At 53.4% G+C, this 26553-nt stretch overlaps 1 protein-coding gene across 2 annotated transcripts in view; it reads left to right on the plus strand.

Annotated features, from left to right (window-relative positions):
• MBTPS1 (membrane bound transcription factor peptidase, site 1) overlaps nt 1-26083 on the plus strand; it is a 51968-nt gene extending 25885 nt beyond the window's left edge. For both annotated transcript variants that reach the window (XM_080827720.1, XM_080827721.1), the window contains 13 exons: nt 2599-2760; nt 6976-7120; nt 10131-10313; nt 10893-11065; nt 12274-12389; nt 12914-13070; nt 14044-14168; nt 14843-14920; nt 17387-17527; nt 19337-19468; nt 20471-20597; nt 23614-23744; nt 25299-26083. In XM_080827720.1, the coding sequence (XP_080683846.1) occupies nt 2599-2760; nt 6976-7120; nt 10131-10313; nt 10893-11065; nt 12274-12389; nt 12914-13070; nt 14044-14168; nt 14843-14920; nt 17387-17527; nt 19337-19468; nt 20471-20597; nt 23614-23744; nt 25299-25495 (1867 nt within the window). In that variant the 3' untranslated portion in view covers nt 25496-26083. The remainder of the gene's footprint in view (nt 1-2598; nt 2761-6975; nt 7121-10130; nt 10314-10892; nt 11066-12273; nt 12390-12913; nt 13071-14043; nt 14169-14842; nt 14921-17386; nt 17528-19336; nt 19469-20470; nt 20598-23613; nt 23745-25298) is intronic.
• The last annotated feature ends 470 nt before the right edge of the window (nt 26084-26553 follow it).

Here is a 26553-nt window from a genome sequence, read left to right on the forward strand (position 1 = left end):
GAAAGCACTGTGTGAGGGGCGGTACCTGCCACAGTTCCAGTGTCTGCTTTTGTTCCGGTTGGTTTATGGTAAATACCTCAAAAAAAAAAAAAAAAAAAGGATTGATTTATTTGAGTCGGGGGAGAGGCAGGGGGAGAGGCAGAGGGAAAGGAAAAGAGAGAATCCTAAGCAGGTTCCATGCTTGGCACAGAGCCTGACCCGGGCCTTGTTCTCAGGACCCTGAGATGATGACCTGAGCCGAAATCAAGAGGCGGGGGCTTAACCGGCTGAGCCACCCAGGGGCCCCTTAAAGAGTCAGTTGTTGAAGGGCTGCTTTCAGCTTGGGTCATGATCTCAGGGTCCTGCATTGAGCCCCGTGTCCTCAGGCTCCCTGCTCCGTGGGGAGTCTCCTCCTTCCTCTGACCGCCCCCCCCAATTCATGCATGTGCGTGTGTGCTCTCTCTTTCTGTCTCTCAAATAAAGCTTTTTAAATAAAAAGCGGTTATAGCTCACAGCAATATTGAGGAAGGTATGGGTTCGCCACGGACCCTGTGCCTCCATTTTATTTTTTTTAGCATGCCGATTTTGTGCTACAGTTGTTAAGTCCGAACAAGTGTGTGTATCAGGCAGGGCACAAAGAGTCTGATGTTTTCCTCCCGTTATCTTCATTTCCTCAGGGAGTCCCCTTTCCCTGTGCTCTGTTAGCCGAGGAGCTGCGGTCAGGCCGCGGGACGGACCGTCTCTGTGTAGTTTATCAGTCCTTCTCGTTGAATCCCTTGTGCACTTGGAACAGAGCTTGGTGACTGGCCCTTACTTCTGCAGAGAGTGAAGTTGGAAGATGTTCTCAGAGGCAGTTGGCCAGAAGTGACGCTCATGGGCTGTGACTTAGTCGGATGGGCCGTGTGCCTCAGTCCAAAGGTTACAGAGAGGTCTTTGGAGTTCGTGCTCATTTGGTGTTTTCCCCCAAATTGCTCTCTACTGGGGTGAGGTGTCGGTTGAGCTTTTGTGTTGGACTCACATAAACCCGTGTAGTGGAAAGTTAATGTAGTCCGTGTTCATTTTAAAAGTAAGAGGGAAATGATAGTAAATGTTTTTATATTTGAAATTCTTTTTTAAAGGAAGTGAGTTTATGTTGATTTTAGCTTCTGAGGCCTGGGCTGTTTTTTAATTAGTAATCTTTGATAAAGGTAGCTGTCTATCTCTGTCCTCCTTTTCCCATCCTTCCCGTAGCGTTCAGAGCCATAGTCCTGAAAGTACAGACCCTGGCTGGGGCAGTCTTTGGAGAAGAACCGTCTTTCCCCTTCCACTTGTTTTCCTTACGCTGCATTCCACGTGGAGAGGCGGCGGCGAGAACCGGCGGACCGTGGAGTCGCCTGGCGCACGCAGGCTTTCATACTCGGTGGGGGGAGCGCGCTCGACTAGGGTCCTGCTACGCTGTTGCTTAGGGGCACAGAGACCCTGGCTCCTTCCCCGCCGACTGTGACTGCGGGCCGGGCTGAGGCTCGGCTGCACTCCTGAGCCCAGCAGACCTCTCCCCATTGGGCGAGCGGGGAGGAGAGGAGGCTTTCGTTTCCAGGAGCTTCTCTAAGTACAGCTGCTTCTGGTGTCAGGGAAGGCTTTGACCTTCCTGTCCCCCTGCAGCTCAGAAGTGCTCCCAGGGTGAGTCTGCTCGCCTCCAGCCTGGCAGCCCTCCCGAGGAGGCCGGGCCTCGCCTTTGGTCTGGCCTGTCGGCATGGGGGTGGGCATGGGCGGCTGCGGCCCAGCTCCTGGCAGCTCTTCGGGTCTCACTCCCGCTGGACCGCCTCGGCCTCTCCTGACACTGGATGGCCCACCCAGACGAGTAGAAATCCCACGCACCTTCCAAGACCAGCCGCCCTCACAGATACTGGGGAGCTGTGCAGAGTCTGTTTCTCTTTTTCGTTTTCTGGGTTTTGTTCCCCACGTTGAGGGGTTGACACTTACTTGTATTTATGATTTGTGAACATAAAGAAACTGCGTGTTCGTGCTGGCGTCCTCCAGCGCCGATGGCACCCGCGCATCCCGGGCCTCCTGGCCAGGTAGAGCCGTGCGTCGTTTGTCCGGTGCGTTCTGATGAGGCAGCGGCCCAGGTGTGCGCGTGCTGTTGGGCCTTCCCTGCCGGGAGGCGGCGCAACACCCAGAGGCCGTGGGCATCACTTGGCCCTGTGGCTCCGGCCTGTCCCACGTGGAGGTCCTCCCCGGCCCTGTCTGGTGTCCGCTCCTTCCGCCGCAGGGTGCTGTCGCGGCTGGTCCACTGCCTCCGGCCAGCCGGCTCCCCTTCCCTTCAGGAGCCGGGCGCTCTGACCTCTTCTGCCTCCTGCCGCCTCTGCGGTCTGCTGAGTCGTGTCGCTGGGAAAATAAGTGTTTCTGACAGACTCAGTACAAACAGGCAGAAGCTCCCGGAGTCACGTGGCTCAGAAGTCGTCCGGAGGCAGGTGCGGAAATGACATGTTCATTCTCAGCCCGCACGGGCTTGACCGGAGCAGCCCCTGGGAGATGTGACGCCAGATCGGAGGTCACAGGTCTGCGCGTCCACGGGGATAGTCCGATTTTCCTCCTTCCGCCGAGAGGTAATGAGCAAATCCGTGGTTTTCTCTCCAGCACAGTGCAGAAGCGCGAACTGGTGAACCCGGCCAGCATGAAGCAGGCGCTCATTGCATCCGCCCGGAGGCTTCCTGGCGTCAATATGTTTGAGCAGGGCCACGGCAAGCTGGATCTCCTCAGGGCCTATCAGATCCTCAACAGCTACAAGCCGCAGGCGAGGTTGGTACGCTTCCTCTACATCGGCCTCCCTCCCGCCCTGGGCTCTGAGGGTGGTGCCCCCACTCCCTGCACGGGATCCTGGCCTCGGGGCCGGAGCTGGGCACTGATCACACTGCGCTGGACCCTCGGGGAGGGCAGACGCCGCTGCCACGGGGACGCTGCTGCCAGAGCGCGGTTCCGCTCATGTTTTGCTACTTGGAACACATGTAGCTTAAGATACTGATTTGGTTTCTTTTTACTCTTTTTTTTTTTGGTTAAAGATTTATTTTGGAGAGAGAGTCCTCAAGCAGACTCCCTGCTAAGCCCGGAGCCCAGTGTAGGGCTCGATTCCAGGACCCTGAGAACATGACCTGAACTGAAATCAAGAGTTGGTCGCTTAACTGACTGAGCCACATAAGACGCCCCAGAACTTTCTTTTAAAATAATCTTAGGTTTGCAGAAATTTGCAAAGGTAGCGTCGCTGTTGTCACATACCCTTTACCCAGCTTCCCCGACACCAGCACCTTTGCTGACAGTACTTGAACGCTTGGAGCCAGCCAGGGAGCACTGACACTCTGCTGTGATGAAGCCATAGGCTTGGCTCACAGGCGCCCGGGCCTCAGTGCGCTGCGTCCATCCGGCCGGGATCCAGGCCTGTGCTCTTGCCCTGCCTTACCAGTCTCTCCAGCCTTTCGCAGCTCATCTGTCTTTTGCTGTCACTCGTGACCACGACTCCTTGGGGAGTGCTGGTTACTTAAGTAGCGGGTAGTAAGTAGACTGACTCTTGATGTGAATTTACCTGGTGTTTTCTCATGATTAGTTGGAGGTTATGTATTTTTAGTCAGAGTTGTTTTTGTTTTTTATTTTGAAACTTTTATTTGAAATTACTAGGTTTACAATGAAGTCACAAATAGTACATTGAGGACTACAGCTTAGGGAACGTGGTGCCTGCCTCAAAGCCTGGAAATTAGCACTGCTTCGTTACCATGGCCTCATCTCCAGACTGTACTCAGACGTCACCCATTGTGTGTCCCGTCCTTTTCCAGGTTCAGGATGCAGCCACCATCTTGCAAGTACACGGGGTGGGCCCATGTGCCTGGTCTCCTCCTGCGAGGACACTTCCTCGGTTCCTGTTCCTCTTATGGCTGGTGGTGTCCATGGGCCTCATATGATTGAGGTGGTGTGTCCCTCTGCGCCCTCCAGGAGGCAGGCACCAAGAAGGAGGGCATGTCTAGGAGATCAGCTACAGGGAACGGACCTAGGAAGGACAATGGGAAGGAGACAGGAAGAGTCCTAGGACTGCCACAGCACAGGTCCCAGAGTGTGTCCACTGATGGGGAGCTCTTGAACCAGAGTGGCCCTTTTGAGGAGCCTGTGTCTCGGGCTGGGCCTGCCCTGGTTCCCCCCATGCTCAGCCTTGGCCGGGGGCAGCAGTGGGCAGCCTGCCCCAGCACAGACTCGGCAGAGGGTCCGTCGGCCGCGCTCCTGCAGCAGATCCGAGCAGCAGGGCTCCTGGCTCCACAGGTGGCGCCTGCCAGGTCCCTCCCCTGTCCCCTGTGATTGCTGAGTGCATTGTGTGGGCGCACTTGGAGATGATCCTTTTCTTCTCTTTTTCTGTTTTGTTTTTTTTTAATTTCTTTTTTTAAAAAATTTGGGGCAGTGAGAGAGTGAGTGAGCATAAGCAGAGGGAGGAACGGGGGGAGATGGAGAAGGAGGCTCTGCTCTGGACAGGGAGCCTGACGCCGGGCTGGATCCCAGGACCCTGGGATGATGACCTGAGCCGGAGGCAGGTGCTAAACTGACTGAGCCACGCAGGCGCCCGGAGATCCTGTTTCTAACGTCCTTTGACTCACAGGTTCCACATGCATTGCTGGTTCTTGCCTGTAACTGTTAATCTAGAGGGTGCGCTCTGCTCACTTTTATTTCTCTTGTTCCTCCTACGTTTATTAGTTGAAATTCTTTTCTAAGGAAGAACTGTGCCTTTTCTCTCCTGCATTTGCTTACCGGCAGGTTTATATCAGAGTGGGCACGGGGGTATTTGTTTTTCTCTGGATTGGAGCCATCGATACCATTGTTGGTTTTGTTACCGGATCGTCCCAGATTTGGGACCCGTTGGAGGCTCCTTCTGGTCGGCCGCTGTGTCTTTGCGGGGCTCCTCGCTTGTGTCTTGAACACGTTCTCACTGTTGCGGCGCGGGCTTAGCACCCGTTTCCAGCCCCGGCCTTGGTGTTCCTTGTTTCCGCACGCAGCCCCGGCCCTGCCGTAGTGGGGGGTGTCCGGGAGCAGCGCCCGGCGGCAGTGCGCCCCCAGCCGCTGGGCTTGTGGCTTTGTAGGCCCTCGTAGCAGTGTCTTTCTGTCGCTGTGGGTAGGAGCAGGTGAATGCACTGCTCCCTGCTCCCCGGCTCCGCCCAGGCGGCGCGTCTCTCCTTACGTGCCACGCGCTTCTCCCCCGCGCCGGGCACAGAGTGTTCACCTGCTCGCTCAGTCCTCACAGTCTGTGCCAGAGAGTCCCGGAATGGCTGAGCCCTCCCGTCGTGAAACACAGATGTCCTGACTGGAGCGCAGGGTCTGTGTCTCATTCTCTTCGGCTGTGCGGCACGTGGCCCTGCCGTGCCCCCGAGTTCTCCAGAGTTCTCCAGCTCGCTTCTCGTCTCCCACCGCCTCTGTGGTGCTTCCTGGTGCTTCGCTGCTCATCCCCTGCCCTTACTCATTTTTGATACAGTTGGTTAGTTTGTGTCTTTTTGTGGATCCCCCCACATCAAGGTGCACAGGGGAGCCCACCCCCGCCCCATTCCTGCTCCCACTCCCCCATCTCTCCACCAGGTCCCCATCCACCCCGTGTGGGTAACAGTCTCATTAGTTTGGGGTTTATCCTTCTTGTGTTTCTTTTTGCACAAATGAGCAGGTACACGTGTACGTTCCTGCCTCCCTTTTCCTCCGTAGAACAACATCACTGCACATGTTTTTTTGCTTTTGCTTTTTTCACTTAACAGCATCCTGGAAATCACTCCATGTCAGCTCGCCGAGCTCTCTCTTCTCTGCAGCAGCGCAGTGTGGACGTGCCTTGTCTCTTCAGCTGCTTCCTTCTCTGTGGGCGTTTCGATGACTTGTGGGGCGTGCTGGTGGCAGCCTGCTGCAGGGAGCGCCACCGCGCCCGTGCACTGTAGCTGCACGGGGTGGGGGGTGGGGGCTGTCCTCGGGGTGGCTAGGTCCATGCTAAGACAGTGCGGGGGTTTGTTAGGTCCCGCCCTGCCCCCCCCCCCCCCCCCGCAGAAGGGTTGTGCCTCACGGCGGGCCTCAGCCCCACGCACGTGCGGGCCTGCTTCCCGGAGCCCCCGCCGCAGGACGCCCTCCGTGCTTAACTAGCGGCCAGTCTGATAGTCTGTTGGGGGACAGAGCGGCACTCACCGCTGCTTTCGTCTGTGTCTGGTTCTGAGTGAGGTGGCGCACTTTGTACTGAAGGGCTGTTTTTATCCCTTTCTTGGGAAGCATCGGCTTATTCTTTCTGTTTTCCTGTGTGGTCTTGTTCCTCAGTTTTTAAGACTTCTTTATAGAGCAGGGTCACTGAGCCTCTGTCAGCGCTATGCGCTGCAGATCTTTCTCTCCATGTGTCAGTTTTTTGACTTGGTGTGAAGTGTTCGTTGTATTCAGTGTGTTTTTCCAGTAGCCACATTTGTTAGGTTCTTGCTGGTGTTGCCAGCCTGGATTTTGAGTCACAGAAACCTTTTCTCTGCACGAAAGTACAAGAAATTCACCCACGTTTTCTTCTAATTTGTGTTTGTGTTCTTTTATATCCTCAAGTTTCTCTGGTGCGTGTGGAGTTTATTCTTCTGTCCCTGTGAAACAGGGATCTTACTGTGTCTTTGCCACACGGCCACCCGTCTGTGAGCTCCCGTTCCAAAACGTCTGTCTTTGCCCCAGGGATGTGACGTGCCGTCCTTCGAGACTCTGGGTCCTGGGTATTCCCTGGGGGTGGTTCTGTGCCAGCCAGGGCCTCCAGAGTTCCAGAATCGTGGAAGGAAAGAGGTGTTTCCCGCTCACCGTGCCACACACGAGCAGTCTGGGCAGGCCGCCCTGGTGGCCTCTGGGCGTACAGAGTGTTGCTAAGTAGGTCCCTGGGTGTCAGCCCAGGGCGGCCCTGTGAGCAGCTGTCCCTGGCTCGGGTCCCCACACAGATGCGTTTCTGCAGCTCTAGTGCCTTTTTGTCCTTCTCTGACCTGGTGTTCTTTGTTTCAGCCTGAGCCCCAGCTACATCGACCTGACCGAGTGTCCCTACATGTGGCCGTACTGCTCCCAGCCCATCTACTATGGAGGGATGCCGACGATCGTCAACGTCACCATCCTTAATGGCATGGGCGTCACAGGAAGGATTGTAGATAAGGTGACATCGCTCTCGGGCTTGTGGTGAACTCAGACGTGGCCCAGCCTTTGTGCCTTGTCTCCCTCTCCTGCCTGTTGAAGCAGGGCGGGTTTCCTCCTGTCCTGGGTGCTAGGGTGTGGAAGCAGTGGTTTCTTTTCTCCCGAGTCCGAAACTGATATGCTCAGAATAAATTAATGGAGACAACTTGGTACTTTTTGACTTTGGCATTTCAGATTTGGCTCCTGAATGGACTAATTACATTTGATTCTTCGTTATATGATTTCCCACCTATAATTAAATGCCCACCTGTCATTACTGTATTCTTGAGTGAGCACGAATGGGCCCTCTGGTTGAAAAGGGGTGTTCTTGTTTTTAGTCTCGTTTTTGTAATTTTTCTTTTACTTCCTGCATAAGCATTATCACGATAGTAAAGGACTGGGAAAAGAGAGCAGGGAAATCACTTCCAGCTCCCCAGCACACTAATGTAACCATTATTTTTAAAGTATTCTTTTCCAGCCTTTATCTCAAGTATGTGTTTTTGTTCTCTGTAAGGCCCAAGTTTAGTCTCGTCTTCTCCACTCTCATTATGTTGTCAGACGTAACTCCGCACAGTCCCGGGGTACTTGCTGACAGCTATTTGATACCACAGAGCAGTGCTAAATCATAATTTACCTACTTTTTTTTTTTTTTTTTTTTAACCCAAACCCTTCTTTTAGCCTTCAGGGGACAAGCTGTTCTTCTTTTCAAGATAATTGTGATGAGCATACAAAAATGGGCATTTACAGTGCAGGTTTACATAATCCAAACATTAAGTTAAAAGAGATTTCTACTTTGTTGTCCGTAAAAGACAAAACAGAACTCTGTTCACGCTCAGGCCCTCGTCCTCTGTTGGTGGAGTATTTCCACTGATCTGAGTGTCCTTCCCTGGGGTGTGATTTGAAACATCGTCATCATATCTCAGAAACTTGCCAACGGTTTCCGTATCACACTTCTTCACAGTATGAATTCTTAATGTCACATCTGTCCACACGCAGAGGCTGCCGCTATGACTGCTTAGTGTCATGTTAGCCGCCAGGGCCCTGTGGGAAATGACCCGCATCCGGGGCTTGGACAGCTGGGGGTTTCCAGCTGTAAATGTCTCACTGAGCATCTTTGCATACGTGGTTTCCTTTTCTTCTGAAATACATTTTTAACGTAAACTCCCTGGATTGGAATCCCAAGTCCGAGAGCGTGGACGTTACTGTGGCCCTTGGTACACGCTACTGAGCTCTTGCCAGGAGTTAAGTCCGTGCACGCTGCTGTCAGCAGACCTGCCAGTGCTCTGCAGAGGGCCCCATTGTATTCACTGGCTGGGACAGCTCTTTATTTTAATTCCATGAGGCTGTTAAAAATCGAAATAAAATCCACATACCATAAAATGCAGCCTTTTAAACCAAGTGATTCAGGAGCTCCTAGTATATTCACAACTACCGATGTTCTGTAATTCCTGAACGTTCTCATTGCTGGAAAAGGAAAAGCCCCGTTAGCAGTCGCTCCCCGTTCTCCCTCCTCCCAGCCCTGGGCAGCCCCTGAGGGCCTTTTGTCTCTGCAGCTGCTGCTTATGGACAGCTGGTACACATGGGGTCACGCCTGGTGTGGCCCGTCGTGACTGGCCTTTCGCGCAGCGTGTCCTAGCTCGCCGGTGCTTCGTTCCTCTTCGGAGCCGAGTGATATCTGTTGTGTGGTTGGGCCACGTTTGTGTATGCATCGGTTGGTGGACATTTGGTTTGTTTGAAGGTGGTTCATCTTTTAACTTTAAATTCAGAGGGGAGGAAGTGCGTGTTTTGCTTCTGAGGTCTTCTCCACTTATCTGGGAGGTGGCGCCCTCCAGGTTGGTTCCCCGATTGTATGGCCCCTTGTGTGAGGCAGCTTTTCATTCCCATGACCTGTTCTTCCTGCTAGAATTCAGGGTTTCTCTGTTGATCTGAACCTCTCTCTGTCCTAGAAGAATTACCCATTGTTGTGTTATACGTAACAGTTTCTCCCAGATGAGTGTCTTTCTCTTTGACGCTAGTGATAGTGTTATTTACATACTACTTTTTGGTTTCGTACAAGTTCCACACTTTGCTAACGCTTGAATTTTCATCTTTCATAATTTCTCTTGTTTCAAAAATTAGAAACTTTTCTCTCCACAGTGGGACAAAAATCTTGATTTTATTTTGTATTACTATTCTGTTTATGCTTGTAAGATGCTTACTTTTCTCATCAGTGTTGAATTCATTTGATACATGTCATAAGAGATGGATAAAAACTAACTTTTTTCCGTTGTTAACCAGTGATCCCTGGAGCATTTGTTACAAATCCCTTTCCTTCCTCAATGTTTGTGGTGCCCTATCCTATAAGCACTTGTCATCTTTTTCAGATTTTTTTTTTTTTTTTTTTAAATAAGCTGACTTGGGGAGAATATTGCTCTCTGGCTTGTGAGGGAAATGAGTAATTTAGGTTGGTTTGAAATACTGGTCCATTTTGTAGGAGCGAGTCTGTGTTTCTTTCAGATGCCTCTTTACATGCTCCCCTCTGCCCACTCGCAGGCCCCCTCTCCCTCCGGGCGTCCTGCAGAGACCTGCCTGCCCGGCCACTGGCTGTGTGGTCTGAGTTTGGACAGTTAATCCACGCCATTTTAGCATTTTCTTGCATTATGTTGGTGCGATTCTTAAAGCATACAAATAATTGAAAGTTGTTTTCAAATTGGAGAGTTTTTGTTTATGTACGTTCTTTATCAGATAAAAGTTCTTTGCCAAACCATTGTCTTTTTTTTTTTTAAGCTTGGCAAAAAATCCTCTTTAGAATTGGAGACTGTCCGAATTAGTTGTTTCTAGTGTTCTAACGGATGCTGTTCCAGACTTTACCTAGTCTGCTCCGGTTGTAGGTAGTTTAGGATCGGAACGTAAGTGTCCTTCGGTGCTGCTGAGTGGAGCAGGGGTCTGAGGCTGAGACGGGGAAGGCTGCAGGCGAGCGTCTCACCGGCGCCTCTGCATGTTTCCCTCCGCAGCCTGACTGGCAGCCCTACTTACCGCAGAACGGCGACAACATCGAGGTTGCTTTCTCATACTCCTCCGTGTTATGGCCGTGGTCCGGCTACCTGGCCATCTCTATCTCTGTCACCAAGAAGGCAGCTTCGTGGGAGGGCGTTGCGCAGGGCCACGTCACGGTCACCGTGGCTTCCCCGGCTGAGGTGAGAGAGGGTGCGCGCCGGGGTGGGGGCGTGGGGGGCTGCCCTTGACCTTCCACCGTCTCCTGCCAGGAAGTGGGGGTTGGTGCTGGGAGGTGCAGGCCCAGTGCCTGGGGTCCGGGATTTGAAGCCGGCTGACGGGTGTGATGAGGCTTGCAGGCCGTGGTCGGGGCTGCCCGGGCCTGTGCAGCAGCTGAGTTTCCGAGCCCACTCAGCAGGGAGTAGTGCTGCCTCCCTGGTCTTGCTGAGCAACAGCAGATAAGAGTATCTCGTGCAAGAGTTCAAGTTCAGAACGATTGCACAAATACTCGTGCTCTACAAGGGGCTGTGGGGCCAAACCTGTGTAGTCCGGTAGGTTTTAGAAACAAGGTGCCTTAAATCTTACGTCTTAAATTCTGAAAGGAAGGATTTTAATGGGGTGAACTGTGACATGTGAATGTTTCTTCTCATCCGTCATTAGGAATGCTTGTGTTCAAATTATTTGCATTAAATTGATACATAGAAGTGATTTTTTTAAACCCAAAAGCCTGACAGTTTCTTCTGAGCAAAAGCGGCAGTTTGAATGCCTTTTATTTATTTCAGTCGAAAAATGGTGCAGAACAGACTTCAACCGTGAAGCTCCCAATTAAGGTGAAGATAATTCCCGCTCCTCCGCGGAGCAAGAGAGTTCTCTGGGACCAGTACCACAACCTCCGCTACCCGCCCGGCTACTTCCCCAGGGATAACCTGAGGATGAAGAATGACCCTCTGGACTGGTAAGCAGCCGCCAGCTGCCCCGCTTATCCCCCGTCCTCTCACAGCAGGGGAGCCCGACCTTAGCGCCCCGCCCCCCCCAGCTCGTCCTCAGTTGCTGTCTTTCCTTACTCTGCCGGGTCGGTCAGCACGCTTTCTCGGTCCTGCCTTCTCAGCGCGTCCCGAGTCCTGCCCAGCTGGCTGCTGTGCCTCTGCTCCCCGCCCCGTCCGCACCCAGGTCATCGTCCTTGCCTGCCTGGACGGCAGCCTCCTGGCCAGTCTCGCTCTTCCCCTGAAGTCCATTCCCCATGCAGCAGCCCCGGTCATCTGAAAAAGCAGGGACCCGAGCACTCTTGGCCTCGAACTCTCCAGACTCGTTCACACGCCAGACTCCCTGCTATGGCCTGCTCCACTATCCAGACCCTGCCCCATGCCAGCCCTCGGCCAGCCCTCCTGGCCTGCCCTCTAGGGCAGCTGGCCTGGCTTCCTTGTGGCCCATACGCCGGGCCCACTGTGGCCCTCTGTAAGGACTGGAGTTTGGACTTAATGCTGGAAATGGGGGAGGAGGGAGCCTTGAAAGATGGGGGCAGGACACTCACAGGTGTGATGGGCTTTTCGTGAAGATGTCTCTGGAAGGCTCAGGCCAGAGGCCGGGGGGCAGGAGTGGTGAAAAGTTGGTGGGCCAAGGTAGGGGCCACGTCACAGAGAAGACGGGCTCTTGCTGTGGGCGAGCTGGCTCTGGGGGGCTGCAGGGAGGCCCCGGCGCTTCCGTGGGGCGCTTGGCGAGGGCCTTACGGAGAGGGCACAGTGGGAAAATGAGCGAGCTCGGGCAAAGGGATGGGAAGGTGATCCACGTCGGTGCTGCCCGGTCAACGTCACTAGGCTCTGCGTTCCCGTGCTGGGTCTGGTGGTGGCTCTCCGTGCTTGCTGCCGCCAACGTGACGCTTCAGGGCACTTGGCAGAGCAGCTCTTCGGTCAGTCCTTCTCATCGTTGTGTCTCCGAGCTCATGCCGTATGTGTGATTGCCTGGCCCCCCCGTTTCACGTGCCAGCCCGGAGCGCGCTGGTCTGCGGAGGCTGAGCTCCGTGCGGCCGGCGGGAGCCCCCAGGCCCCTCTGGCAGCGAGCCGTGGGGTGTGAGGCGGCCGGCGTGGGAAGCCAGCTGTGTGGCCGGCTAAGCCCTCGTCACCAGCAGGGACGGGGCCATCTAGTGCGGGGCGCGCTGTCTTTCAGGAACGGCGACCACATCCACACCAACTTCAGGGACATGTACCAGCACTTGAGGAGCATGGGCTACTTCGTCGAAGTCCTCGGCTCCCCTTTCACGTGCTTTGACGCCAGTCAGTATGGTGAGTCGCCGCGGGTGCCGGCCCCGTGTCCTTCCCGCCGGGTCGCGGTGTGGGGAAGGACGGACTGCGGGCTGAGCGAGAGGCGGCGAGGGAGCGGGCTCGGGGCCTGCCGTCCTTGGGGAGGCTGCAGCCAGGCTCTGAGGCAGAGTGACACGCCTTCCCGTCTGGCGGTGACAGTGGTAACCTTTGGGGAAAGGGGAGACTGGCAAACTCGGGACAAGTGCATTCTATGTATTCATTTTAATTGAAAGAAATTAGCGCTGCATTTTGCTGCTTGTCCATCGAGTGACATCTGTGTACCTGGGTGTCACACACGAAGGAGGCCAGCGTTGTTAGTAGGTGACTGTGCTTTGGACCCTTGTCCTCTGTTTTTAACCCCTTTTAGAGGGGTTTGGGGGCCTCAGACCAAAATATGAGAAGCTGGAGCTTGAGACGCAGACGCCAGGGAAATGAGTGTGTTTCTGAAGCCACAAGTCCCACAGTTCAGAGGCACAGAGTCTCACCACCCGCAATCCGTCCCTCAGGAACTCTGCTCATGGTGGACAGCGAGGAGGAGTACTTCCCTGAGGAGGTCGCCAAGCTGAGACGGGATGTGGACAATGGCCTTTCACTCATTGTCTTCAGTGACTGGTACAACACGTCTGTCATGAGGAAAGTCAAGTTTTACGATGAAAACACAAGGTACTGATGGGAGTTGGTATTTGATAAGAAATTTGGCCTTTTGAGGATTAAATTCTGTCCAGCATGTACTTAAGAGGACTGGTCCGAAGGCAGTCCTTCTGTGGCCAGAGACGGGTTCAGACGCTGGGCTGGAGCAGGCTCCCTGTCCCCCACGGCGATGCTGCCGAGGGGCGCTTGCGGAATAAGCAACGCGCTTCTGCATCCGGGTGCTGTCTTCCCTCGTTGGTCCTAGATATTAGATACTGGAGCTTTCAGTTTCTTCATTTCTCTGTTGTTGAGTCTATACGAATTTAAGTGGATGAAAGGAACCATTATTTAAAGGAACCTTTTAGGGAGGCCTGGGTGGCTCAGTCGGTTGAGCGTCTGCCTTCAGCTCGGGTAGTGACCCCGGGGTCCTGGGATCAAGTCCCACATTGGGCTCCTTGCTTGGTGGGAAGCCTGCCTCTCCCTCTGCCTGCTGTTCCCTCTGCTTGTGCTCTCTCTGACAAATAAATAAATAAAGTCTTTTAAAAAAAAAAATAAAATAAAGGAACCTTTTAGTAGATTAGTTATTGATCAGGGATTCCCAGTGTTTTATGAATGTATCATTAGAACATATTTTGAATTTTTTTCTTCAGAGTCTGTGACTTCGGCTTTAAAGACTTCTTTCTTGTCTCTTCACGGACCCGCTCGTGGTCCAGGCTCTGGAGTGATGTATTTGTGCACACGTGGTGTGTGGCGTCCAGTGCGTTTAGCTTTGATTAACTCTGTACATTGGCTGAAGTGTGTATATTACATTGTCGCTCAAGCCCAGACAGGGGGTTTCAGCTGAAACCTTAGTGTGCCCAGGCTGGATCCTGGCAGCGACATTTAGTCTCATCATGAAAAGACAGACCGAGAGTGAGTGTGAGAGTGTGTGTGTGTGTGTGTGTGTGTGTGTGGTGGGAGAGTGGTTGCAACCCCTCACAGCCCGAGCCCCCTGTTTGTTCCCTAGGCAGTGGTGGATGCCGGACACCGGAGGGGCGAATGTCCCTGCTCTGAACGAACTTCTCTCGGTCTGGAACATGGGGTTCAGCGATGGCCTGTACGAAGGGGATTTTACTTTAGCAAACCACGACAGTAAGGTTTCGTTTGTTCTTTAAAAGGGCCCATGATCTCAGGATGTGAGAGCATAAGCCACGTGTCTTTGAAGACACGGTTGCAGAGGGAGAGGGCGGTGTGGTTCCTGAAGAAGCAGGGTCTGTGGGCAGGACGGGTCAGTGTCTTCGAAGAGGATGTCTGCAGTAAAGCTGTCGCTTTATCCAGATTCTTAAAATGAGAGTCTTGCCTGCAGGCGTTGCTGATCTTGGTGCCACTGGTCAGGTTCTTGACCTCACTGATGTGTGTTCCCGGAGAGGGAAGCCCTCACGGGTCCCTGATTTATAAAATTCTGTTCAGGAAATCACTTTGCATGTCTCTCTGAAGAAGTTTCCCCGCAGGTTAGTTTTGGTAATTTGTCTCTAGAACAGTATCCTGAGCATTACTGTTAGCCCCTGCTCGTCCTGACGGAATGCTTGGGCTTCCGAAGTCTAGCCTGAGACCTCACGTTAGTAGCATTTTTTCAGCTTGAATTTGGGGGTTAAACCTGCCGTTTAAATGTGAACAGGCAGTAGCAGCAGCCTCTGTCTTAGAATTAAAAACAAGGTTCGAAAAACCGTCTGACATAAAGACTGCACTTGAGGTGAACGCGTAGCTGTTGATAAAGCGAGCGCGTCCCTACCTTCTCGTAACTCCGGATACCGTTCTTTTCCCAGTGTATTATGCGTCAGGGTGCAGCATCGCTAAGTTTCCAGAAGATGGCATAGTGATAACACAGACTTTTAAAGACCAAGGTAAGGAATGCTATTTTACTGTCTTTCCTTTTTTTTTTTTTTAAATAAAATAAGCATTTTATTTGCATATAATTCACTTTGACTTTATTTTTTTTTAAGGATTTTATTTATTCATTTGACAGACAGAGATCACAAGTAGTCAGAGAGGCAGGCAGAGAGAGAGAGAGAGAGAGGAGGAAGCAGGCTCCCCGCTGAGCAGAGAGCCCAATGCGGGGCTTGATCCCAGGACCCTGGGATCATGACCTGAGCTGAAGGCAGAGGCTTTAACCCACTGAGCCACCCAGGCGCCCCTCACTTTGACTTTAAAAAAAAAATTTTTTTTCCCACATTTACTCTTTTGAGTTGTAAAATTCTGTGACTTTCGTATTCACAGAGATGTACAGGCATCGCTATTACCTGCTTCCAGAACATTTTCATCACTCTATACCTCTTAGGAGTTTTGTGTTTTTAAAAAGCTTATTGTAATATTTTTTGTATGGTACCTGCTTTAGGCAGGACTTCTGGATGGTGGCTCTGGGGGCTGCAGAGATAGTGAATTTGAATAGTTGTGGGCACTGATCACTGCGAGATAAATAGAACTCCTTCAGGAGGGCAGCTGTTGAATATGTGTGACTTTTTAACAACCTTCAAAGTTGCTTAAAATTTGTTACTATTTGTGAATTGGTCTGTCTCTGTGATTGGCAGATCACTAAAATTTTAGAAAACTGCTGATCATGTTTTAAAGTTCTTAGCTGTGTAAAGAATATTAATTACGGAATCATCTTTTAAAATTCTCTTAAGAATTCGAAGGGCAGTGGGACGCTTGGCTGACTCAGTCGGGGGGGCAGCGGCTCTTGATCTGGGGCTCGGGAGTTCCAGCTCCACACTGGACGTAGAGATGACTTAAAATCTTAAGAAGAAGGGGAAAAAAAAGGAATTTGAAGGAAAGAAAGTTCTTCCCTTGCAGTTTTGCTGCTAATGAAGGTCGCTATTACCTATAATTAGAAGTTAGGGACAGTTTCTTTGGTTAAAAATGACAAGGAAGCAGAATTTCCCTGTCATCCGTTTGCATTTGTACAGTAGAATGTATTTTTTTAATTACCTAGAGTGATTTTTCTCCCTTCTTCAAGGCAAGGTCAGTCAATATATAGATCTGTGTTCATAAGATTGTATTTTAACTTCAGGCACATCAATGATTCTGTGTTCCCAGTTGCTAGGCAGAGTTTACCATGGGCTGGTGATTCTTTCGGGAATCTGTTTCTCCCAGGGCAACGTGGTTTTTGGTGCGGGTCTGAGAGTAGTGGTCATGTTGCTGGCTTATCGCTGCCTGGTTTTGGGGCGAGAGGGTGGGGGAAGCACTGTAGATTTCAGGGCGTGTGTTTTGCTGTTCTGGTGGTGAAAATAAAAATTAATTACCTTGAAGTCCTTTCTAAGGGGCTTTTTATTTCCAAGTAGCCTGTAAGTTGAATAATCTTTTGGGTACGAAATAGGAATGTGGAAATCTGGGTTATACTGAATCAGGGGGGACCCTTTGTCAGAAAGAAACCTCTGACTTACCACGAGCCGCATGGCAACGGGGTACGCACTTGCCCCATTTCATCCGTTTTCCTGCTCTGTCTTTCCCTCCAACAAAGAGAATCTTATTTTCTCTTCCAGTTAGTTCCTTGTGGGATTATCCACAGAGACCAAGAAATGCCGTATTTTTATAGCCACAGACTGGTTTAGGTGTTACCAGCACGGTAAACACCACGCAGAAGGTATGCATCTGTGCGGTGCAGAGGGATGTTGTGGCTTCAGGGCTAGCCTCGTAGGGTGTGCAGTGAGGTCCCGGGCACTTGCTGCCCATGCCACTGATGAATTTTTGACTTCTTGGTTCGTTGGCCACTGTAAACTGTGAAATCTGATTGGGCAGAGAGGTAAGAAGGCTCTGCTGTTGGAACATTTGTGAGACGGATGTAACAAGTGCCTTCAGTCTGAATTTAAAGTAGGTGGGCATCTGCTCTAAAAATCAGTTATATTTGTCCTTGCTTTTAATAATAAAATGCAAAACCTAGGGATATGTAACTGAAGCCACAGAGGTGCCTCTGTGTACTGAGAGCTGCCTGGCCAGTGACCCCTTGTGAATGCAGCCCCAGGATATAGGCCTTCCGTCAGAATCAGAGGGGACATAAATGTGTGTTTTCAGGATTACAAATACTGTGTTCCACCGTTTTCAAATGAAGATGTGAGAGGATGGCATGGTAATGTGTATACACATAGAAGTGAGTTTCGGTAAAACCAAATTAGTGGCACTAAAGATGTTTTCCTGTTGTAAAAGTTTGCACTGTTGAGATTGAATATTAGATTTTGCTATTATTTTTTCTTTTTCATTCTTTTTCTTCGTTGTGTGGATTAAATGTCAAGTAGCGATTGGAAAATCATTTCATTCCTCAACAACAAAAAATTTCATTCCTCAGCATTTTTGTTTTTGTTGTGATATTATTTTAGGATTGGAGGTTTTGAAGCAGGAAACAGCAGTTGTTGAAAACGTGCCCATTTTGGGACTCTACCAGATTCCCACTGAGGGCGGAGGCCGCATCGTGCTGTATGGAGACTCCAACTGCTTGGACGACAGTCACCGACAGAGGGGTGAGGACCGGGGGTGCGGCTGCGAAGCAGTGTGGGCTTCCTGACTGGTGGCCAAACCTTTTGTCCCCCTGGGCCCTCGAAAAGCACCGATAAGGGGCTGGAAGATCCGGGGGCATGCATGCCTGGTGCGGCCGAGCAGCTCCCAGCCGCCTTGGTGATGGGGCTCGCTCGCTGCGTGTCTAAGTCTGGACACGCGGAGTAAGCCAAACCCGCGTGTGTGGGCCGTGCTGCCTTCCCTGCCGCGTTGCTGTCCTCAGGAGGGCGGACGCTGGGACCGTTGTGTGTCCGCGGAGGGGCTTTCTGTGTGGCTCTGCCCGCCCCGCCTGCTGCGCCCCCCTCTGGAGTCTGTACATCCCAGGCACTGCCGCGTGTGGTGCCCTTTCCAGGTCGCATCCACTCTTCCTAAGGGCCGGCGCCTGGCTCTCCTCCCAGACTTGGGGATTTGGCTCTTGGGAGCCTTCATTAGTGGGGGCATTCGGTACCCTCCTCGGTTAGGGGAGCTAGTGAGGGGGGCCTGGTCCTTGGCATCCGTCCGCTTTTTCGGTATCAGTGCATCCTCCACATTGGGGGTTTCGCGCCTGGACGCAGACTGTTTATTTCTCGCTGGGAATGAGAAAAGGAGGGGTGAAAGCGTTGCATGTCTAAGCCTGGTGAGGTGCCCACAGCCAGGCCTAAAGCTCGCCTTCGGGCTCCCGGACAGAGGGGCTGGGGAGGGGGCCGGAGCCTCACGCTTGCAAATAGGAGCCCGGCCGGAGCAGAGCGCCGGGCCCGTGGAGCGAGAGCCGGGTGTGCGTGCATCTCTGAGTGAAGCTGAGCTTGACTGATTGCTAGCGTTCTGTGTAAACCCTTAGAATATGGTTGATCTTTTTAAAAAAGGTTAAAGTCACAGTTGAAAGAAGATTCATGTTTTATTTCCATAGAGATTCCCTTTTAAGACAGGAGATCTCCTGGTGAGAGTCTTTTTTAAAATTTTAAATGCCTGAGAGGACTGTCCTGGTTCGCAGTCTGCCGGCGGCCGTGCTTCACGCACGCAGCCAGAGCGCCCTTGAGTGAGCGAAGCTCTTGCTGGCCTCGCCTGTCGGCGGCCTGTCCAGCCCCTGCTGGTGGCCCCGGGTCTGCAGTGGCAGGCGCGGGCTGAGCCTGCGTGGAGGCAGCGGGGCCCGGTTTACAGATGCCGCAGTGTCTCCGCGTCCTGACCCAAGGACCCTCGTGTGGGTCTGATGAGCCGTCGGCCGCAGCCCAGTGCCTGGACTCCATGCTGGGTCCCTCAGAATGACTGTTTCCTGTTCCCCTATGTTGTGTGCGGGGCCCAGCGGCCCAGATTACTAGGCTCTGCCCTTGTGTTGACCTTGAACTCACTGCCCAGTGGCGTGCACACAGTGGTCCCGGCTCACCCCTCGAAGTGTCGATCCCGATAGTTCCCCCAGGACAGCCTCCGGGAACTGGCAGCAGCTTTAGTGCCCCCTTCTTCTGAGCGATTCTTTGCTCAGCAGGTGTCATGTGGTCCAGCCATTCCTGGGTGGGATTTCTGTCCTCATGGTGAGGAGCCCAGAGCCAGGTGGCGCTCGGGCAGCCTGTCCCGCCCAGCGCCCAGTGGCACTGACCCACGTGAGCCCCGGGGCTAGGAGTGAAGTCCTCGGTCAGGTCCTGGTGTTTGTGGGCTGGCGCTGACCGCAGGGGGTGTGGGCTTCTCAGGAATAGGTGACCTCCTCACGCCCTGTTTCTTCTCACTTGGGGGGCTTTTAATTTCCTAGAGGCATTCCTTGAAAACACTCTAATCCCTAAACGGCATGCCCATTGAACCCGCAGACTGCTTTTGGCTCCTCGATGCACTCCTTCAGTACACGTCTTACGGGGTGACCCCTCCCAGCCTCAGTCATTCCGGGAACCGGCATCGCCCTCCCAGCGGAGCCGGTTCGGCCACTCCAGAGAGGATGGAAGGTGAGTGTGCGTGGGCCATCGTGCCTGCTAGAAACAGAGCCTGTTGGCGAGCCCCCGGCTGTCGCCAGCGTTCGCAGGTCGGCTGTTGTGGGAATAGAAAGGACGCGAACTCCGAGGTTCTCGCGGTTCCCCAAGTTAGCGTGTATCATGCCCTCTCCCAGATGGAGCCGTGGCTCCTGGGGGTCTGTGGGAAGAAGGGCCAGCGTTTCTGAGCACTCACTGAGTGCCAGGTACACGGATCACCTCCCCCGGGCCTCTCAGAGCTCTGGGAGAAGAGATGAAGAGACAGGAGTTGAGAGATGTAACTGGTCGAGGTCACTGGCTGGTGAGCCGTGGCGACCTGTGGCCTTGCCCGCTGTGTGTCGGACATGGCTGGCCTGTGTGCGCACCAGGCCGGAGTGTTCAGGTCCTCACCGCTGGGACCACTAGAAGCGTAGCGTGAGCTGCAGATACAGTTCTAAATCTTCCAGTGGCTGTGCTAAAAAAGTAAAAGGAAATGGGTGAAATTCATTTTAGTGAAGTTCTTTGGCCCAGTACACCAAAACCGCTGGAACGTGACACGCCATTTCAGGCGCTCAGTACCCACACACACGGCTACAGTACTGGACAGCACAGGTCTGAGAAATAGAAGAAATTTTGAAATTTAAAGATGCATATTTTTTTTTTTTGTTTTGCCTGAGAATTAAACACTCCTAAAGAGAAAGCTTTTCTTCCAGAAGCATATTTACAAGTGTGTGGAAGTGTGGTCAGTAGAGGTCACCCGGCCACGGCCTTGCGTGTGGCGTGGCCACTTGAAAGGGAGTGGCCCTTCCGCTCTGTTCACTTGCCGTGAGCAGTGAGCACGCGTCCCCCGGGGGCGCTGGTCAGCGTCTGGGAGTCAGGTTACCAGGGTACGTAGTGGGCCTGTTGGCAGGCAGGCAGACAGGCTAAGGCCCCTCAGTTGTCTCCTGGCATCTTCCTAACAACCGTGGTTTTGTGTCGCTGGTGTTGCTGCCACCCCAGGGAACCACCTGCACCGGTACTCCAAGGTCCTTGAGGCCCGTTTGGGAGGCCCGGAGCCTCGGGCTCTGCCGGCCTGTCCGCACCTGTCGTGGGCCAAGCCACAGCCTCTGAACGAGACGGCTCCCAGGTTAGTGCCTTCCTGTGCTCTTCCACTCCTTCTGCGGGGTTTGTGATTCGTTACTCTTTGTTTATAAGAGAGGATGGAATTTTACTGACATCGTTATCGAATCATCCGATCTTCTAGCTTGCCATTTTGTGACGTTATTTAATTGGTGAGCCCCCATATCGACCTTTACAGTTACGCTGTCTGGTGGTGTCCTGCCTAAGGAAGCGCTTTGGGTAATTAGCATTGTGTTAGGTTTGCTTGATTCTTGCTTAAAAAGCCGAGGTCTGACAGTGCTGTCACTTGAACAGAAGCTCTGACTCTTCTGGTTTGGGGTTCGAGAGGCGAGTGCTCCTTATTTGTGGTGCGGATTCTGAAATGCCGACAGGTTCTTCTGTCAGTCCAGGGGCCGACGCTGCTCGGGGGAGGTGTGCGTTCCAGATTGTGGCCGGGCCTGGAGTGCATGTCCGCGCCCTTCCCCCGGTCCCTGTCGCCCCTGCGTGTGTGGTGCCCAGACGCTGCGGGTCTGCCTGCTGCTTCGTTTCACGGATGCCATCGACTCCTTTCTCCGCACCCTTTGCTTTCAGAAGCCACCGCGAGAGTTACTCCTGCTGCTTCCCTCTGGGCACCGCGGCCCGCTGAGCCGCTCCCCTTGTTTTCTCCCCTCACTCCTCCTCCCTGTTTCTGGACAGAGGAATGGGCGCTGGTCCTGATTTGGGGTCCTGGCACAGTGAGGCGGGGCCTGTGTCCCAGGACAGCTGGGGGGCGGTCCTCCCGTGCCTCTCCTTTGCGCCGCGCTGCGGGCAGCCGCCCGCCTCACCAGCAGCGCGGCTCCTGCCTCCTGGCCAGCGGGGCTCCCCCTACCAAGCTGCCCACTTAGCTTGGGTCTTGGTGTGTACAGGCTTTGGTGGGCCGGGGCTGGGGGTGGCAAGGGACAGAGGACCACTGTCGACGCAGTGAGTGGCCGGGAGGAAGAAGCCCGGACGTCGTGAACAGACTACTCAGTGCACCAGTCACGGACCGTGTGTCCTCTGGAGAACACGCTCGGCAGAAGACCGTGGGATTGTGAAGTGTTCACGTCATCTTCTCATCAGCTGTTTCTTCCTGAAACTTTAATTACGGAGTAGTTTTCCATTCTAGTTAATATCCTGTCATTTAAAAATTTCTGATAAGATGCCATTTTTACATCCATTTTTTCATAACCTCCCATTATCATAGCATTCAGGCCACACTTCGTTCCAGCTGTCGTCAGCAGTTCCTAGTCAGGGAACAGCCCGTGTTAGCCAGAATTGCCGAAGCCCAGTTTCTCCCCCCGGTGCTGTTGGGGACTCAGAAGCAGATAAGGCTGTCCTGCGTCCTTAGGTGCGCCCACGTCGGGCATCTGGCCGCCACCAGCCAGTCGTAAAGGATGCCGTGCAGCGCCTGGGATTGGCGTCCGCCAGCACTCCCGGGAATTGCCTCTTAACCTGCCCGTCAGGCTCCCCCTTATCTCACATAAAACATTTTGCTGAAAATTATTTTCAGTCCCCAGACATCTATATCTGGGTCTCAGTTCTGGAGCTGAGAGATCTGAGACCACATCAGACGGCTCTACACAGCCCTGGAAAGGCCTAGTGTCTGTCAGTCCAGTGCTGAGCACAAGTTTCTGTCTGTTTCTGAAATGACCCCTTTCTGAGTTCTAAGGACACCGGGTGTCCTTACTTAGAGCAGTTGCAGGAATGTCACACTAGAGGAACCTGTGGGCCGGGTGACCCCTCTGTCCTTGCGTTGGAGGACTACAACACAGTGTGCTGTTTTCCACTGTTGTTCAACTAGAAGGTGCCATCGCCAGATAATTACGTTCCAGAGCCGGATCTCACATCAGAATTACAGCACAGCCCGCATCTGTTCAGCCACAGGGTCATATCTGGCCTGGATTCCATAACTTGACCTTGTCAGTTTGATTTTCGGAGGTTGGAACCTGAATGGTAAAGTTGAGTCCTGCGAGGCAGGATAGGTTGTGCTCACCGGCATTTTCCAAGCCGCTGCCCAGCTGCAGGTAGCCGAGAGGAGCTTCTGCCTTTCCTGCGCATAAAGCCCCTTCCCAGACCCGGGATCCCCCGGCGCCCCTTCACCCAGGTGCCCAGAGAGTGGAGTATCTTTGCCTCAGTGGGCCAAAGTGCAAGGCCGGCTCCCCGCTTCCAGAAGAGTAAGAAGCAGAAAAAAAGGGAGTTGATAATCAGCAGACACACTGTATTCCTTCCTGCCGAGTCGGCCAGAGCAGTCTTCGCGTGGCCCACTTGCAGCGCGCTGCTCTAATCTGGGCGCTCCCTACCCCCGCCAGCTTTCTGCTGCTCTGTGTAGCGTGTTGGCCTCTCTATACGTCAGGTACGACCCCAAAATGTTGCTGGGTCTCAGCATCAGGAACGAGACTAGCGGTTCATCTACCGTGGTGAGGCCAGCGTGTTTACAGAGTGGACACGTCGCCCTTCTTCCTCGTCCTGGCCCAGCGGGCAAGGCTGACGTGCATTCCCACAGTTGGCTTTTCTTGATGGCTCCGTCGTTGTGTGTCTGCCTCATCCTCCCTTGTGGTGATATCTTTGAGGACAGAGGCCGTCTGGTTCCCAGCACCCGTGGAGCCTCCTAGGCCGCACTGGTCTGGGTTCCTCGGAAAGCAGGCTCTGCTGGCTGTGCCGCCCCGTGACAGAGACGTCCACACACCTTCCCGCCGGCCCCGGGGCCCGGAGCCCCTTCAGACTCCTTTCAGAGGTTCATGGGTGGTTTCCTCCCCCACTGCGCGGCGATGTGTCCAGTTTAAGCAGAGGCACACCGTTTGGGGCCTATTAGGAACCCAGTAGAACATGTACAGACTCAATTTGACATTTCTGTCTTGGGACCTGGAAGCTGTCGCTAGTGTGCTGTGCATTGGGCTTAGGTAGGTGTTGGTGGGACATGGCTTCACCTTTCTCCTTAAATCACTTCTTACTTCTCAGGTATTGGTTAAGCTTCATAAGCTAGTGTGATTGCTTTTTTTAATTTGTTTTGATCCGTTTTCCTGAAGTAATCTTTGGAAACACCAGAAGCTGCTCTCCATCGACCTGGACAAAGTGGTATTACCCAACTTCCGATCGAACCGCCCTCAAGTGAGGCCGTTGTCTCCCGGAGAGAGCGGTGCCTGGGACATTCCTGGAGGTCAGTTCTTAGGGGCTTCGGTGTGCTAGACCCTGCTCGCTTTGTTCCGGTCCCCCCCCCTCAGGGTGGGCCAGGTGGGCCTGCCTTCGCCTTCCTGGCAGCATCTGGTCCATGCTTGCTTTTTTTTTTTTAAAGAAGATTTTATTTATTTATTTGACAGAGAAAGATCATAAGTAGGCAGAGAGAGAGAGAAGCAGGCTCCCTGCTGAGCAAAGAGCCTGATGCGGGGCTTGATCCCAGGACCCTGAGATCATGACCTGAGCCAAAGGCAGCAGCTTAACCCACCGAGCCACCCAGGCGCCCCCATGCTTTCTCTGTGGTATGAATCAGCACGGCCAGAAGTAGGCCTGAGATTACATACCGTGTTCCCTTCGGAACTTTCTACCGTGATTTTCAAATTCAGAAGAACAAAGTTCTTTTGTGATAGCCAGGTGTTACACCTGAAATTCTTCCTGTAGAGTAATTTGCACACTCTTGTCAAAGTTCTGCAGGCAAATGTGTCTGATGCGGGGAACACCTCTGTCATTGGGTGGTTTGGGTCCCAGCCAGTGGCTGAGCCACCCTGGCCTCTAAACCCTCAGCCCAGAGGTCTCCGCTGATTCTCCGTTCTGGCTCACCTGGGCTGGGACGCTCCACTGAAAGCGTGTTTCTGCCCCTCAGCTGATCTGATTGTGCCCCCCATCCCGAGTGACAGAATGTCCCCTCCACGGGCAGTGGTTTTTGGCCTGACTAGACCATTTGGGACAGGTCATCTTTTACCTGGAGCGACCAGGATCCAGTCATTCCAGCAAAGTGTGGGCAGCAGTTTTTTTTTTTTTTTTTTTTTTTTTTTCTGGAGAGCTCTGTGCTCCTTCGAGATGTTACAGCTCCCCATGGGATTCCTGATTCCAGGAACTGGCGCCGTGGCCCATGTGTTCCAACCCTGGGGGCCTTGTGTGGTGACGCCCTGCTCCTGAGGGCCTTGCCTGCAGTCATGGGGTGTATGATGGTGGTTCGTTCTGGAACCAAGCGTCCTCCAGGTGCCACTCTCGACTTCTGACCACATGTCCCATCTGTGGTCGGCTTTCCCAGGAGCATAGGGGTGTGGCCAGCCGTCCTTGCGCCCTGCCCGCCCTCCCTCCTCGTCCTCCCACTCAGCTAGTCAGACACCAGCAACTTGTCTCCCGCCCAGCGTCCAGACTCCTCCGTCTTCCCATGCACTTAGGGGAACCGGAAGCAGCTCTTCACACCCCTTTGTGTAGGTTGTGTGTGACAGAAGAGGGGCCAGTCCTGGGCTCCGTCTAAGGTGGGCATAGGGCGAGGAAGGAGCAAAAACTTCATCTCAGGACACCTCTGCCCACCCCGCCCCTCCGCTCCCAAGGCTGCTAATCTGAGAATCTCTCATTTGTTCTCTGCACATGACCCGGGTCCCCTCACCTAAGGTTTCAAAATTCCGTTTGCCCCGTGAGCCTCGCTGACGCATTTCGTTTCGTTTCTGACGCGTCTGCCTCCGCGGCAGAGAGGCGGTAGCCGGACGCTCGGGTGCCCCTGACCGTTGCCGCTGTGCTCTTGCAGGGATCATGCCCGGTCGCTACAACCAGGAGGTGGGCCAGACCATCCCCGTGTTTGCCTTCCTGGGAGCCATGGTGGTCCTGGCCTTCTTCGTGGTACAAATCAACAAGGCCAGGAGCCGGCCGAAGCGCAGGAAGCCCAGGGTGAAGCGCCCCCAGCTCGTGCAGCAGGCCCACCCGCCGAAGACCCCTTCTGTGTGACCCCAGACCCGCTGGCCCTGAGAGCCAAAGAGAGCCTTCGAGGATGGCCGTGAGGGGCAGCCCGCCGGGAAGGGGTCACGTCTCCAGCCGCGGTGGCACACAGTCTGTCCTCAGCGGGCCTCCCGGGGGCCTGCGGGAGGGGCTGGCGGTCAGCCTCCGGGGAGCCCACCCGGAGGGGCCTCGGGCACGCGGGCTGGGGGCTCCCGACCCACAGGGGTGCGCCGCCTTACACCAGCGGAAGCTCTGACCAAGCTGAACTGTGCTCATCAAAGGCTATTTTCTATATTTATTGTTGGGAAGAGTCACTTTAAAGACTTGTGCTATTTGGAAGCAAAGCTATTTTTTTTGTCAGTGGAATGCGGTTTTTTTACTATGACATCATGAGAAATAACACAGATTCCGTGATCTCCTTTTTAATGAAAGGACAGACTGAGATTTGAAGGAAATTTGCACAGATCTGTGAAACATAGACCTTCGCTTTATTTTTATAAGTATCAACTGCCATCATGTTTTGTAATTTGGGGTCTTGATTTCACCATTGTCGGTGAAGAAAATTTTCAATAAATATGCATTACCTGTATGAAGCTGAAAAGAAAGTGTAACAGGCTCTTCTTCCACCTGCCCCGGTTCTCCCTGATGACCGCCTGGAACAGGGTCCCCGTCAGCCTGCTGGGTGGCAGGGGGAGGCGGGTGGGGGGTGTGGTTTGAGCTCTGAGTCACGTCCGATAAAATTCTCCGATGTGTCCCATTTGGTGGTTTTTAGTATATTCACAAGGTTGTGTAATTATCACCCTTGTGATTCTAGAACTTCTTCATCACCCCCAAAACAGACTGTCCCATCAAGAAGTCAAGCTGTGTCCGTTCCCTTCCAGCCCACGGCAGCCCCTCCTGTACCTGGATATATCTGGCCCGAACATTTCACGCGTGTGGAATCACGTGATGCATGGCTTGTTTTTTCCACGTAGCACGTTTGTAAGACGCGCTCTTGTGGTGGCTTGGCCAGCACGGCCCGGGCACCGGTGCCGCGTGCGGATGGGCTCGTTTTGTATATCCGTTCC

The sequence above is a fragment of the Martes martes genome (genome assembly GCF_963455335.1).
Source record: "Martes martes genome assembly, chromosome: 17".
Classification (NCBI taxonomy): Eukaryota; Metazoa; Chordata; class Mammalia; order Carnivora; family Mustelidae; genus Martes; species Martes martes.